General features: G+C 43.9%; 1 protein-coding gene across 1 annotated transcript in view; it reads right to left on the reverse strand.

Moving 5' to 3' along the window:
* The window catches only part of UGCG (UDP-glucose ceramide glucosyltransferase), a 30,635-nt gene extending 19,820 nt beyond the window's left edge, over window positions 1-10,815 (reverse strand). Inside the window, exon 1 of the mRNA XM_018086174.2 lies at window positions 10,672-10,815. Within this exon, the coding sequence (XP_017941663.1) occupies window positions 10,672-10,769 (98 nt within the window). The 5' untranslated portion in view covers window positions 10,770-10,815. The remainder of the gene's footprint in view (window positions 1-10,671) is intronic.
* Between the last annotated feature and the right edge of the window lie 5,244 nt (window positions 10,816-16,059).

Raw genomic sequence — 16,059 nt, forward strand, 5'->3', positions numbered from 1 at the left:
GTTCTGCCAAATTAGAGTTTGGGCACATTAGGGAAGGCAAGAAGCTCCAGAGCACATTCAAGAAAGTGGCTGTGAATGTGCTGCCAAGATCATGGGAGAAGAGCAGGAACAGGGTCTCCTTCCTTCTCATGCTTCAGTGGGCTTCCAGAAGAGCTGAGCTGACCACAGATTTGGGTCAGACCCCTGAAAACTATTCCACAACCAACTCTACATCACAGATTTCCTTCACAGCATGCACTCACTCCCTTATAGTTTGCTCCTTGCCCCTATTTGCTCAAGAAACGGTTGACTCAAGTTAATAAGTAATAGAAAACACTGCCAGCACGCACAAGTGACTAAACGCATGCCACCCTGATACGTGTCTCGACCGAAGGAAGACATCAGCCTATAGAAATATGCTGGTCCCAGGTCAGGATACCTTTGCTTGGCTGCTGGCCTGGGTCAAACCACTGCATCAGTCACCCAGAGTGCTTTCAGGCAGGCAGTCTTTCCCATCCTCCCCTCTTGTCACCTACTTATATCCAATTCAGCAACCACATGGACACAGGGCAAGTCAATCCACTCACTCAGCAAACTAATAGTTATACAACTGTCAGATCTAACAACAGGAAGGAGCAGAAACACACAGGTGTGGACAACGGGAAAGAACTTAAGAGGATACCCTGATGTAATTAAAAACAATTAACATGTCACTTAGCCTTGATAAAATATTCAGAGACAGACGGAAGTAGGCAAGTCTGAAAGAAGTACATGGAAGGTAAGATTCAGGTGTGCACTTCGTAGTAGAGGCTGTCTGTCAGCAGAGAAATAGTCATAAGTTTGTGCATGCCTGAAAAACCACTGAAAACAAAAAATGTAACCCTACCTTCTGCATACTAGGAGTTTATATTGAAAAGCATGCTGCAACTGGGTACTGCTTCATCACATGTCAGGTGAATGTACATGGTAGATCAATCATCTCACACACTTCACACATGTTTTCTCCTGTACTACACATCTCCCCCATACAAAAAAAAAAAAGAAAAGGACCTTAGAATGTAATGCACTGAAATCAGTGGGTAGTGGAGAGAAAGGGCAATGATTAGGAAAAAAACCCCAAAACTTAAGCTCCAAAATAGCGCCTTTTTTTTTTTTTTTGGTGGAGAAGTCAAATTAAAGGTATTGAGCAGGAGCTAATCAAGAAAGGACCCAGATTGCGATCATTGTTATTTTTCAGAAGGTGACTGTTCTTGAAAACCAAACACTGATTTGCTCTTTCAGTTTTGGAAAGTAATAGTTCGATCAGTTGCTAGTAACAAAGACAAACAAAATTATACAAAGCAGAACAAATTCTATCTAGTGCTAGTCACCATTTCAAATATAAAATCTCAATACACAACTGAAATTCTCTAACCAGCATTTTCCAAATATTACCACAAAATCATGTTCAGTAGATGTAATCTGTAACTTGATACAGTTTCTCTAAAAGAGGGGGAGTGGGAAGAGAGGGAAGACAGGGGAGTTAAAGATGCTTTCAAACACATTTTAAAGTTTTAAGCAGAAGAAAAAAAAACCCTTATCTTTCAGAAACAAGAACAACACTACAGAACTCAAAACCAGTGAATATGTCTTCTCCTACTCCCCTCCCTGCCCCCACACCTGCACGATAAAAGGATAAACAAACAGGCTCCCATACAATCGGCTGTGGTTAAACTTGAAGTAGTGGGAACCCTGTTACTGACCAAGTCCTAGGCAGTTTACAATTCAGCAAGCTGAAATGTAGTGGGCTTAACAAAAACACAGTAAGTTGCCTACAACACATCCATTACGGATCACACTAAGCATTAAAATGAACACACCGTTTTCCCTTGTAGTCTATCTGCAGTTTGCCACCAAAACAGCAATTCATTCCCTGTTTCTGCTTTCCCTCACCCTCAGCCCACCGGTGGCTATAAAACAGTCAGTACCACAACATAAATTGGATCAGGCTGCTGATCAAACAGGGAAGTATCCCACAGAAAAAGCTAGCTTGCTGATCTGAGTCACCACATAGCCACATGCTCACTAAAGGCAGATTAGTACTGCAGAAATGTTTAGAAAGGTGTAGCAGTAGGAGGTGGATTTGGATTATCCCTTTGAGCACCAAATCAGGAGTCACTAAGCATAGAAATAGAAACCCTTTTTGATATATACTCTTCGCAAAAAACCGTGCAACTTCAGAGAACTGCATCCAGCACAATTTGTGTTTTGTTTATGAAAGCATCTCCAGTGGATGGATGGCTGTAACTCTGGGTCAGATAAACCAAACTTTTAGTACAACATCAACCCATCAGTGTTAAGTACGGGATCTTCTAAAACACAAAACTTTAAACTATTGTACTGTGAGACTATTCAATTTGGTTTTCTGACTTATTTTAAAAATCTGTTAACACTAAACTAGCTCAGATCCAATTATTTCATAAGGTACAAGTTTAAATGACAACACAATTTGCTAAACATTAGATAATATGCTTCCTACAGACCCCAGACTGCTCTTTACTGCTTGTTTTGCGCCAAAGATCCCTGCCACGCAAATATTTCTCAATTTTTCTCCCTAAAAGATTCCAAAATAGTTAACTGCCAGAATTATGTTAACGGCTAAGAAGAAGCTATATTATCAAATCATGCCAAAACTTTTTCTTTATTTTCGGTGTATGACAGGCCAATTTTTATTTCATTAACTCATCAGCTAGTGTTTCCAGAGTACAAAACAGCAAAATGCTGAAGAAAGACGCTCAAACACCAATTCACACAGGTGTGAACACACAGTCCTGGGCCCTATTAATCCCAGCCACAGTAACAGAAAAGCTGTCTGGACTACACAGTTGTCAATGAGACAGTGTAAGTGCCCTTGTGCTGCAAATGCCTTGGAAAGCTTGAATAAGTTCTCCTGTAAGAAACATCACATATTGAAGAAAGCAATTATTAAACACCACAACAACAACAACCCAAACTTTGAAAGAAAATGGTAAGTTAATGTAACACTGCTACACTCAACATCATGTCTGACAGCATTTCAGAAGGGCAATTTTTTTTGGTTTTTTTTTTAAATTTCCGATAGACACAAACCAGAAAAACTGAGCTGGTAAATTTTATCAATCTTATCTCTAAAGAAACCCACAAAATTTGGCTCACAGACTCTCAGAAAAATAGATGAATTCACCTCTCTCACCACTACACAAGCTGCACAAAAAAATCTGCTTGGAAATGCTGTTATGAAACATATGTATCACCCCTCTAAAAGATGCTTAAAAAGAAGTGTGATGTAACATAACCTTTTGAAATACAATGATATGTATCAAAATTAAGAGGCACAACTCTTGACAATGTATTTCATCCATCCACTGTACCACCTCATACTATGCAGTTAATATCACTGGCAGGGGAAGAAGGAGCAGCAAAACACCTCACAGACTCCTGCAGCCTAAAAATTTCATATATTTCCCCCTCTCCCATCACAGAGATCTGTAATGCTTTTAACCCTCTAAGAATTTTTGCAGAAAGATACTGCTAATGAGATTACGAGTTTGCTCCATTCCGTGTTCCAAATATACAAGATCAAAGACAACAATCTGTTGTTAGTGTCACCAACATTTTATGTCATCCTTGTCATCAGCTACTCGAAAAACTATTTACCTTGAGGTAGACAACCTGTATGAAAAATTTCAGTGTAAGTAGTTCAAGTTGAATAAAGATTCAACTAAGCCACACACCCAAGAACAGACATGCCATTTCACATGTGCTAGACATCTTCCAGACGACTCCTGGAGAAGTTCCAATACCATCACTTTGCAGCTTTCTGTTTGTGTGTGATTATCAATAGCAGGGAAGGGTACCTCTAATCTCATAAATGAGTCTTTGCATTATCTCCAAAGTCTAGCAAAATGTTGGTTCACTTATGCCTGATAACACTTGATAGTAACAGGAGAGCTCTCTGAAGATTGCCTTTTAAATTAGATCTACACTACAACCTACTTGGCTCTTATCTGTAATAAGATGCCTCCAAAGCACTTTCATAAACCAGAGAAAATGCAACCCCTATGATGGCAAAGTGGGTAACTACTGCTGCTCTTAAAAGCTACCTTACCCTATCTGTTGCCAGACACTGCAAAGTGTAAGACAGTCCAAAGGAGGAGACAGTCCCACCAACAAACAAAAAGGTGAAAATGAGATAACAAAGAGAAGCAGAGAGATCAGAGAACAGAGCACGGTAATTCTGGACACAAATCACAGACTAACCAGGAAGAGGGGGTCAAAGATTTAAAAAACCAAACAAACAAACAGCTGACAAGACAAGCAAACTGGGCCAAGAGAAATAAAACTATTTTCTTACAAATTAAGTGTTATAATCACTATACAGTAATAGATTATTAACCAAAATATCAAATGACTGCACAGAAAAAAAAGCAGAAGTCAAATATAGGCTATGTGGGGGGGTTGTTTAGGTTTGGAAGCCATGTTTAGAAAGTTCTTCAATGTTGCAGAAGTACCTCAGGAAACTTGAGTTTTATGCATCTGTGCAAACTGAATTTCCTCCTTGTGTCCATACACATTACACTAAGGCAATTAATTACTTTTAGTTACATTTGGGTGTTTTATTACGTTTATATGTTCCTGGAAGTCTTGTATTTCACTCAGCAGACAAGGCGCAACAGGCCCAGTTACACCCAAATGCCACATAAATGCAGAATTCATTATTTCTTCATTGACTACTGTAACTAAAAGCCTTTTAAAATAATTTGTCTAAATCCAGCAGTATCAATTTGTCTAAAACCAGTTTATCAATTAATTGACACACACTACCCTTCACACTTACACCTGGGAACCAAGACAATGAGGAGCCTCAGCATCAACTGACTGCGGCTGCCTTAAAGTGATTTCCATTAGGTGCTATAATTAGAATTGCCACCGACAACTGGTACAAGAACAATGGAGACTCAAAGCCAGAACATGACTTCACATGAGTTCAGTTTTTCGGACCAGACAAATACAGCAGAAAAACAAATAAATAGTTACTAAATATTATCTAATGTTTGTTTTAGTTACCCAACATTACCTAATGTGTTTAATATCTCTGTTGACAATCTGGACAAGGGGATCAAGTGCATCCTCAGTAAGTTCACAGATGACACTAAGTTGGGTGGGAGTGTTGATCTGCTGGAGAGTAGGAAGGCTCTGGAGAGGGATGTGGATTGATGGGCTGAGGCCAATTGTATGAGGTCCAACAAGGCAAAACGCCAGGTCCTGCCCTTGGGTCACAACAACCCCAGGCAGCGCAACAGGCGGGGGGAAAAGTGGTTGGAAAGCCGCCCAGCAGAAAAGGACCTGGCAGTGCTGCTGGACAATCGGCTGAACTGCAGACAGCAGTGGGACCAGGTGGCCAAGGAGGCCAATGGCATCCTGGCTTGGATCAGCAACAGTGTGGTCAGCAGGACCAAGGAAAAGATTGTCCCCCTGTACTTGGCACTGGTGAGGCCACACCTCAAATCCTGGGCCCAGTTTTGGGCCCCTCACAGCAAGAAAGACACCGAGGTGCTGCAGCATGTCCAGAGAAGAACAAGGAAGCTGGTGAAAGGTCTGGAGCACAAGTCTTGTAAAGGAGCAGCTGAAGGAGCTACTGTTGTTTAGCCTAGGGAAGAGAAGGTTCAGGGGAGACCTTATTGCTCTCTAAAACTATCAGAAAGCAGGTTGTAGCCAGCTGGGAGTTGGTCTCTTCTCCCATGTAACTAGCAATAGGACAAGAGGAAATGGCCTCATGCTGTGCCAGGGGAGCTTCAGGCTGGACATCACGAAGAACTTCTTCATGGAAAGGGTGGTCAAGATTTGGAATGAGCTGCCTAGGGAAGTGGTGGAGTCACCATCCCTGGAAATGTTCAAGAAACAACTAGACATCGTACTTTCTCATAAGGTTTAATTGACAAGGTAGTCAAAGGCTGGACTCAATGATCTCAGCTTTTCCAACCTAAATGTTTCTGTGATTCAAACCCATCCAAATAAGGCAAGGCAGTAGGGAAAAGTGGTGGCAAGAACCAGATTTTGCAAATGCAATATGGAAGGACAGGCACTCTTCCTCAACCGAACCCTTGTACAGTACCTTAGGTATCCAAACACTATAACTTTTAAAGCCATTACAGCACAAGCCAATGCAAAAGAAATGTTGTCTTGACCTTAAGGTTGACAACTGCTGACAGCATTTCAAGGCAAAAAAGCTTACTTTCTTGAATAACCCCATTTATCTACTTAATTCGCACATGTCCTAAGTGTTTTGCTAAACTGAACATCTTAAATACCAATGAGGAATCACAGAAGGATGACTGTCTAGTCCACAACAGTGTCACTGACATGTTACAACACTATCTTAGTACTCCAGTGGTAGAGATCAGCTCTTCTAACTCACCAGTTCAGAACAAAAAGAGAAAACAGAAAGACTAATTAGTTTCAACTTTCCTCTTTACTTCCTCTAACAGGTACAATATAAGTATTTTTCAGTATATGACAAGTACCACATAATTCTGTTCTAATACTGCATCCTCCCACTGACATCAGAAGTTTCTGTAAGTGAAAACTCCTTCATACCTCAGGGGTCTAGGAACGGGTGCAGTGTGCTGCGACTGCTATCCAGGACAGAACTAGTCTCTATGAGATTAGGGGCACTAGTAACAGTGTCCAGCCACCAGAATTTTCAGGTCACTAACAGAGTTTTCAGCACTAACAATCACCATCTATCTGAGGTCCTTTCCCCAGAAACATGTTCCAGCATTCGAAGCAGAGTTGATCTCCTGATTCTGCTAATTCCTTTCACAGAGATACCTTGCTTGCAGGACCAGGGTATTTCCCTACGTACAATTCCATCAGAAAACCCCACAGTCCTCCTCCCTTGCACAGAGCAACGCTAACAAGCGCTACAGGCTCCAAAATCACCAGAGCAGTGCTCTCTCCAGCCATCAGCTATATCCCATCAGCTTCAGTTGCCCAGTACCACCACAGCCACTGCAAGGACAGCTCCCTGGGATGGCTGCTTTAGGTGCCCAGCACTTCTTTATTACTTCAAAGGGCAGCTGTGTGGTCATACTATGGGCAGCTGTGGTCCTGTTTCCACAAATCACTGTAACTGAGGCAGCTCCTCCACAACAGCCTGCCAACTCAGCACAGATTGCAATTTGGTCACTTCAGTGCTACCAGCTGTTCACCTCCAGCCATAGGCCACCTTTTCACACTGAACATTAAATACCTCTGTTACCATCAGCCCATTACTCTGTCAAAGAGCTCCTGGCTCTGGCCCTGCTGAGACAGTAACTCCAGACCCCCAGTGGAAGCACACTTTTTTTCAGGGGCCTCAGAGGCTGAAACTGGATCACCCCAGTTCTTACCATCCTCTTCACAACTGGCAAGTTTTCCACCTGCTAACACACAGTCTGCATTAACTCCTCATACACAATACACATGCTCATAAGACAAGTTCCCATTAACACAAAGCACAACTCCTTCTAGGTTTCACATGACTACAAATACTCCAGACCCAGGCCATACCAGGTCCAACTGCTGCCTGCATTCCCCACCAATTACTGTCACAGGCAAAACTGCCTCAACTCAGGCAATTCTACTCAAATTATTGTCAATTAATGGGCAACTAATTATCAATGTGGGTATTGAGAAAAAAAGACAAACAACTTTCAGGGAAGTACCTTTTGCCTTCCTTCTCCAGGCTCAGCTTCAGTCAGAGACATTTCCTCCCCGCTTTTCCATCTGAACTGCTCTTTTGCACAGTTCCTTACATTCAGTCCCTCCCCTGCCCTTCAGCAAGACAACATAGGAGGCAAAACTCAGCATGTAAAGGTTCTTCTGGCCATGCCTTGCTTCTCACTTATTTTCCTCCACTGCTGGTTGTGTCTTAACTGTTACGCTGCTCTAGCAGGTGTAGCTGCTCAGGAGAGACTGACTACAGGTTTGCAGTCCCTGAGTCAGCTCCAGTATGGGCCTGCCACTGCCCGCAGTCTCCTCGGGTGAGTCATCCACAGGCTGCAGTTCCTCAGGGTGGGTTGCCTGACGGGTCAAAGTCCATTCAGGGGTATCTTACCCGCAGCCCAGAGTGCATTCAGGAGTTTCCCTCCTCCAGTGTGCTGCCTCCACAAGAGGCAGTGCCTTTGAAAGGGTAGCTCCTGTGGCACTGATTGCCCAAAAGTGTACCCTTCTCTCTGGTTCTCCCTTGTTTTTTCTTCTCATGTCTCTTAGCATATCTCATCCTTCTCCCTCCTGTTTATCCTCTTTCATGTCTTCCCCTATATTGCCATTTGCATCTCCTGCTCTTTACAGCTGTCAGTCTTTCTTAAAGATTTATGAGCAGCAGCACTACACAGGTCTGCCTGATTGAGGTTTTAACATGCAGTGGACTGTTTTAATCGGTTTCAAAGCTGTCCAAATTAGCTGTGTCCACAGCAGCCTCACACTCATCTCCCACTAAGCACCCTTTCTCCTCCTCCGTACTGAAATTCTGCCATTTATGTCCAAGACAACCCATACAGATAGTTTTCAAGAAAGAAGTTAATTATCCAAGTGAATATAAGATCTAAGGGTAACCTGAGTAGAAAAAATTATTAGAGCTTATAAGTTATTTCATATAAAATAAACCAAAGAACCACAAACACACAAAGAAAAAAAAACAAACCAAACCATAAGGCAACTAAGACCAAGGGCAAAAGAAGCAAATCTGCGGTATCCACAAATTCAGCTCTGGAAGCATGGACTGGAGGAGTGGACAGTGAGGAGCACTGAGAACTGCCTGAACAGCAGATTGCAGAGGGTCATAATTAGTGGCACGGGGTCTAGTTTGAGGCCAGTTAGTAGTGGTGTCCCCCAGTGTTCAATACTGGGCCCAGTATTGTTGAACTTATCCATCAATGCCTTGGATGAAGGGACAGATGCCTCCTCAGCAAAGTTCACTGATAACACAAAGATCGGAGGAGTGGGTAATACCCCAGAGGGCTGTGCAGCCCTTCAGAAGGACCTTGACAAGTTGGAGAGATGGAAAGAGAAAAACAGTCTAAAATTCAACAAAGGCAAATGAAGGGTCCTCGCCTGGGGAAGAATAACCCCAGCCACCAGCACAGGCTGGGGGCCAAGCTGCTGGAAAGCAGCTCTGTGGAAAAGAACCTGGGGATCCTCATGGACAACAAGGTGTCCATGAAGCAGCAGTGTGTCCACGTGGCCAAGCAGGCCAATGGTATCCTGGGGTGCATTAAGAAGAGTATTGCCAGTAGGTTAAGTGAGGTGATCCTGCCTCTCTACTCAGCCCTGCTGAGGCCTCACATGGCTGTGTCCAGTTCTGAGCTCCTTAGTACATGAGAGACATGGAGCTTCTGAAGCAGGTCCAGTGGAAGGCAACAAAGATGATTAAGGGACTGGAGCATCTCTCTTATGGGTGAGGGAACTGGGCTTGTTCAGCCTTGAGAGGAGACAACTGAGATGGGACCTCATTAATGTCTCTAAGTATCTGAAGGGAGGGTGTCAAGAGGATGGAGCCAAGCAATAGGATGAGAAGCAATGGCCCGAAACCAACGCAGAGGAAGTTCCACCTGAATATGAGGAAGAACTTCTTTACTGTGGGGGTGATCTGCCACTGGAACAGGTCGCCCAGAGAGGCTGTGGTGTTTTCCTCGCTGGAGATATTCAAAAACTGTTTGGACACAATCCTGTGCCATGTGCTCTAGGATGACCCTGCTTGAGCAGGGAGGTTGGACCAGATTGACATACTGTGGTCCCTTCCACCCTTACCCATTCTGTGAGATTTGCTTTCAACAATGGCTGGGATTTATCACAGATACCTATCAGATGCAGTGGAACAGCAAGAAAGGAGAAAAGATAAGCACAAGCAAAGCAAACAAATTCAGCTATTTTCTAATCCTAGTAGTGATGCAAGAGTTGCCTTTTGCTTAAAGGAGCAAAACAGGACCTTCTACAAAAAGAGATGCCTTCTTAATTCTTTCCTCACATGCCCACAGCCAACGCCTCTGCTAGGCTGTATCTGCTTTGTTCGTCCGTCAAAAATGTGTGCACAAACTCATAAGAGAATTTCTACTTGTACTTATCCAAGAAGGGTCTAACACACTATATATACTTGTTTTTATTAGTACTATCATCATTTCTCAGCAGAAAAAAAGAAGCATACTTATGGCTAAAATTTTGTCTGCCTGGCAGAGGATACTGTACTCCTTCAGTTGCTCTTCTGTACAGTCGTTGCACAATCAAAATATCACACATTTGGTAAGTGCTGTGCACGCCGGTCTCCCACCATCACCGGAAAAGCCTCGCTTTACAGGTGTACAGGCACACAACAAAACCCAAGCCTTCCCCAGCAGCGCTAAAGGCAAAGGAGCAAAGATCACGGCGCAGAGCAGGAGGCAGAAACCCACAGAGGGCGGTTTTTACCCGAAGAGCGATAGCACGAACCCAGCTGTGCAGTGAGGACGGCGGCGTGACGCCCGGGTCTCCCGGCGGGGGATCCCGGTGCTGACACCCGGGGGAAGAGGAGCCGCCGGCCGCGGGGGAGGCGGTGCGGCTGCAGCGGACGGGGCCCCGCTGCCCGGGCGCTCCGGGCGCGATGGCGGGTGGGTGACGGAACAACGCGGCGCCATCCCCCCGCACCCCGGCGCTTACGTGTAGATGATGGACATGAAGTGCATGAGCCACAGCACGACGAAGAGGATGAGCCCGAAGATGGCGAGTCCCTCCAGGGCCAGAGCCAGCACCGCCATCCCCGGGGGGGCGGCGGCCCGGGCAAAGCCGGCGGCGGAGCGGAGCGAGGCGGGGAGGAGCGGAGCGGCTCGGGAGGCTCGTGGGCGTGCGGGGCGGCGGTTGCCGCGGGCGGGCTCTCGGCGGCTCCGGGGGCGCCGCTGCTGCTGCTCCGCACCAGCCTCCGCGCGGCTGCCGCTGCCGCACCAGGAGCCGCCGCCGCCTTTCTGTCAGCGCAGGAGGCGGGGCGGGCGGGCACATCCGTTACGGGCCCGGCCCCCCGCCCGCCGCGCCTGACCTTGAGTCCGTCCCCCTCGGGCCGCCGGGCGAGGTGGCGGGCAGCGGCGGCGCTGGGCGGGCTTCCCCCCGGGGCAGGGAGCCCGGCCCGGCCCGGCCGGCCCGGCCCGGCCGGCCGCCGAGGAGGAGTGCGGGTGCTGGGGCGGCGGAGGCGGCGAAGGCTCCGTGCCGTCCAACTTTGCTGTTGGCTTTTAAAAGTGCTCCCTCAGCCGCCGCTGAGGATCCCGCAGCCCCTTACCTTATCCGCAGAGGTAGAGATCGGGGCAGCTGGATGTTGCGAACATCTGTGAGGAGAGACTGCGGGAGTTTGGAGAAGAGAAGACTGAGAGGGGACCTCATTAATACATGTAAATATCTCAGAGGCAGGTACCAAGAGGAAGGTACCAGACTCTTTTTGGTGGTGCCCAGCGACAGGACGAGGAGCAATGGCCATAAACTAAAACACAGGAAGTTCCACCTCAACATGAGGAAGAACTCCTTTCCATTGAGGGTGGCAGAGCAGAGGAACACGCTGTCCAGGGAGGTGGTGGAGACATTCAAAACCCACCTGGACACGTTCCCGTGTCGCCTGCTCTAGGTGACCCTGCACTGGCAGAGGAGTTGGACTGGATGATCTCTAGAGGTCCCTTCCACTAACTATTCTGAGATCTAGCACGGTGGGGCTGATACAGGGCTGCATGGCCTTTGTTATTTTTCTTTACTGCTTTTGAGTCTGCATGCTTTCTCCATGATGTTGAATGCTGCAGGACAGGATTGCCATTTCCAGCAGAGGTGTGCACCCGTTGAGTTACTGGTGGTGCTGACCTCTGTGAGTCAGAGAAGCTGCCCCGAGGGCTGAGGCGATGCCATCGTCATGCTGTCACTGCCATCTGTGGGGCCCAAGCAGTGCTAAAGGAGCCTGGCAACTACCAGCCTTGGCTACATTTAAGTTAGTGCCCAGTTAATGAAAGAGTCGGTTGCTCATTGCTAATCACCTGAGCCAGCAATTCTTGTCTTTATTTCATTACACTGTTTAGAGCAATTCCTGTTACTGTGATGTTGCCCTATTTTTGAGGGCATTAATATGAAGAATCCTCCCAACACTTCTACTCAGTTTTTACAGTTTAGAGTTTTGGATATGGAATCAGAAATGGTAATTTATCTTTTTTCACTGATCATATAATAGGCAAACATGGATTGTTGAAAATTTAACTCCATTAATCTGGGGCATGCTGTGGCAAGGTAAAATTACTTGAACACCTGTGCTTGCATACTGAGCTTGCCCAGAAGCAGCATAGCCATGCATAAGAGATTATGGTTTACCTGTGCGTGAGAAAGTATACTTTTTCTCAGAACTCTTGACCAATAACACAAGCTGAACTCTGCAGTGTACGCACGTTCTCTTATAGGTTTTTTCTTCCACAGCTCTCTGTTATGAATGCAGGTGAAGCAGTGTTCATAAATTCTGCTAAGAACTCAGTTGTAGTTTTGAAAAATATTCCAGTCACCACAGTGCTTTGAAGCTGTAGAAGAATTAAGTTTCAAGGTAGCTCTAGTTACATATGAGAAGTTAGGATGTAGTGATTTAAAGGCAACTTACTGTCAGAAAAGATCTCAAGTGATGGGAAACTGACTAAATGAAACTCACAGTTTAAAACTGAAAGTGAAAAGCTGCTGATAACTGGTAAGAACAAGCGAGATATCAGGCCATTGTAGAGCAAACAATGCCTGTGTAGTCTGTTGGTTCCTCGTTAACATTAGTTTCCACATAAAAAAAAACATGGGGCCCAAAAACATGCTTTTTCAATGCTTTCAATGTTTTTTTATTAAAATTTCCTTAAAATTAAATTTCCAAGTAAAACAATTTTAAATTCCCCTGTTGTGTCTGTATCTCATCTGTAACTGAAAGTGGCAGTCAGTTCTTTTCCTATTTGTTACTGCAGTTAAAATCTATCACATTTATATTGACTTAAGATTGCCTTCATGAGTTTTATATGCATTTTTTAGCCATGATTTGAATTGTCATGCTCAGTTTTGGCACTGTCTTGAGTAGCCTTGCCAGAGAATTATGAGCTGATGTGTATAAACTGTTGGAATATAGCTGATATTACCCTTAGCTGGTTGGCTTGCATTTCTCCTCCAAGGCAAAAACAGCCTGTGCAAAACAATATCTTGCATTAAAATATGGCAGTAGAGGGAACTGAGGAAGGTTGATGGTGCATCTCCAGTAGTCACTTGAGCAAATAATCATAGTTTATTAAACTGAAGGAATAAAGCTTATTCTTTGTCCTATAAGGTGTTTGCCTGGGAGGGTATGTTGGCAGGCTGCTTATTGTGCAATAGGTATGGTTAACAGCTCCATACAAACAAACTTCACTGAGACTTCTTCATGAATAAAGGTTATTTAACCTGCTACTGACTCCTGTACTTCAGCAAACCACACTGATGAATGAGTAGTGCTGAAACAGTGTTACTCAAGAAAATGCCAAGCTACTGTAAATAACTTTATTTAGAAGAGGATCTATCTTGCTGCCATCCTCTCTGGGACGTCATTCAGTCCTTAGGTTGTATGGGGAGAAAGAACTTCTCTCTCATGAGGCATTTAAGGTAAAAAGCTGCAGCATTCAACGTTCACGCTGAAGTCTGGTTTAAAACCAGGAGCTCCAATATACTTTCAGGATTACGAAGGAAGAAAGTCAGGTAAGGTAAGGCCTTTGACCTGAGCAGTTTCTCTAGTCAAACCCTGCCACATGGATTCTTTCAGCAGGTATATTAGGCTTAGTGGGGGAGCAAGGAGTAAACGTTCCCTGGAGCGTGGGGCCATCTGGAGCTGTGACAGTTCAGTAGTAGAGGATGTGCTCTTGGTCTCCCTTCTGTTAGTGTGGAGTGCAGCAATTCACAGAAAGTGATGTTTCCTCAGGTGGTGCATAGCTGCCTCCTCCTCAAAGGTTCCTCATTGTGCCTCAGGAACATGGTACACCCTGGTGTTTTAATCAAGTGCTTTGGACTTAATGCTAATATGTACTACGTTTAAATTAAAAACAAAACCAACCCTCCCATGTGCTAAAGAACTACTGCTCTTGGTTCATTCTTCATTTTGCAAAAATATTGATTAATTTAGTTAGCAGTGTTTGAGTGTAGTTTGTTACAGACTGAAAAAGCTTATTTTAATAAAAATTTCCTTCATAAGGGTCTTAAGTGACCTATATGTGAGACTTGTTGTTCCAACAGCAAATATGATGCAATATGAACACCCTTGTAATTTTGAACTGATAAAAGGGTTTATGTATAATTAGATAATTAACAAAGGAACATTAGTGTGTTGACCTGTAGTGATACTGATATTAGTGTTGAGAAGGCTGTGGAAACCACAACCACAAAAGTTTCCCTTACTAGTATACCTGTGGATGCTTTTAACCCATATACAAACTTTCCAATTTTCTTCTAAAGCATCAGAGTTTCTATTGAAAACCATCATTTATGTAAGATCAGGAGAGAGAAAACTATGATCTAGCTCTCCATCTTCATATGGCAAAACAGTTTATCACCTGGATTACAATTAAAACTGTATTTAAAATGCACTGAAATAGTATTTCCAAGTATATACTCTCCAATTCTCTGTACTATTACTGTTTCTGTTTAGAGTGATATCACTGAGGTTCCAGGAAAATAGAAGGCAAGAACAGATGAGCTTTTTCTTGCTTATGTTTGTTTTTCTTTATGAAAATACAGAAATAATGGGATAGACAGTGGAAGATTTTCCTTTGCATAATAAATAGGTCCATTAATGCATCTGCACTCTGAAACTGCTTTGTAAAATACCTTCTTACAAAGGGAATATGTATTGGTAGGATTTGTGTGTCTTTGAAACGCAGTTTTCTTAATTGAAACTCTGAAATGTCTGTCTTTGAGGGCAAGCAGGATATTGGCTATGTATAAGTAAGCTTTTATTAAAATCTCTCTTTTGTCCTCTTTTTAATTAAGTCAAAGAAATGTGTATATTGCTGTTCTGCACATTTGTTTTTATATAAATACTCAGTCTTCCACCTTCCTCTTGTTTAAATGTTTAAATTATGAAAAAAAGTATGCAGTCATTAGTTGGATTTGATATCAAAATCTGTGTAATTGTTCTCTACTTGTTAGTCTCCATGCCTAAGTGAGTCGAGAATTTTATTCAGGTCCTAAAACACTTGTAAATATAAGTCTGTCTAGTAGGGGGAAGAGAGAGAGACCAAACTTATCAGACAACTCTGTCAGTATCCTCTTTATTTGGCAGTAACAAGCTGTCTAATCAGCATATGTGAAGTAGCCTGTGAGGTTTAACAAATGTAGTTCTAGGCTAGCCATACCAGTCCTTCTCTTGTCTGGTGCTGTGTCTCTACAAATCAAACCCCAGAAGAATTAGACAGCAGAGCTCTTATGCCCAAGGATGGAAAAAGTTAAAGGTACAGCTTGCAGTGAAACCTCAAAGTACAAATCTATGAGGAATGAGGCTTCACTACTTTTGATATTCAGAAATATTTTTGTAAGAGAATATGCAAGCAGCTTTTTAAAAAACTGTCAAACAGTATTATAAGATCTGTGGAAATGTTTCAAGTACATGGTATTTTTCTTGACAAATTGATCCAGGTCTACACTAACCTATAAACCTCCCAAGTATTGTTGGAAACAATTATGCTCATGCACTCAGCATTAAACTATGGAATACTTAGAGAACAATTACATTCAGAAAACTAAGGTAAATAATTTCACAGAGTTACAGAATAGTTGGGTTTGGAATAGACCTCTGGTGATCATTGGTTCCAACCTACTGCTTGAGCAGGGTCATCTGAAACAGTTTGCTGAGCTTGGAGTCTGTCTCCGTTACTCTCCCTCACCAGGTATTTGTGCACATCAGTAACATTCCCCTGAGCCTTCTGCAGGTTGAACAATCCCATCTCTTTCAGTCTCTCCTCGTATGTCAGATGATGCAGTCTCTGTCATCTTTGTGACCCTAAGCTGGTCTATTTCCGTGCCACTACAGGTAGCAGCAACGCA

Source organism: Manacus vitellinus, unplaced genomic scaffold (assembly GCF_001715985.3).
Source record: "Manacus vitellinus isolate BGI_N305 unplaced genomic scaffold, ASM171598v3 scaffold_9_pilon, whole genome shotgun sequence".
Taxonomy (NCBI): Eukaryota; Metazoa; Chordata; class Aves; order Passeriformes; family Pipridae; genus Manacus; species Manacus vitellinus.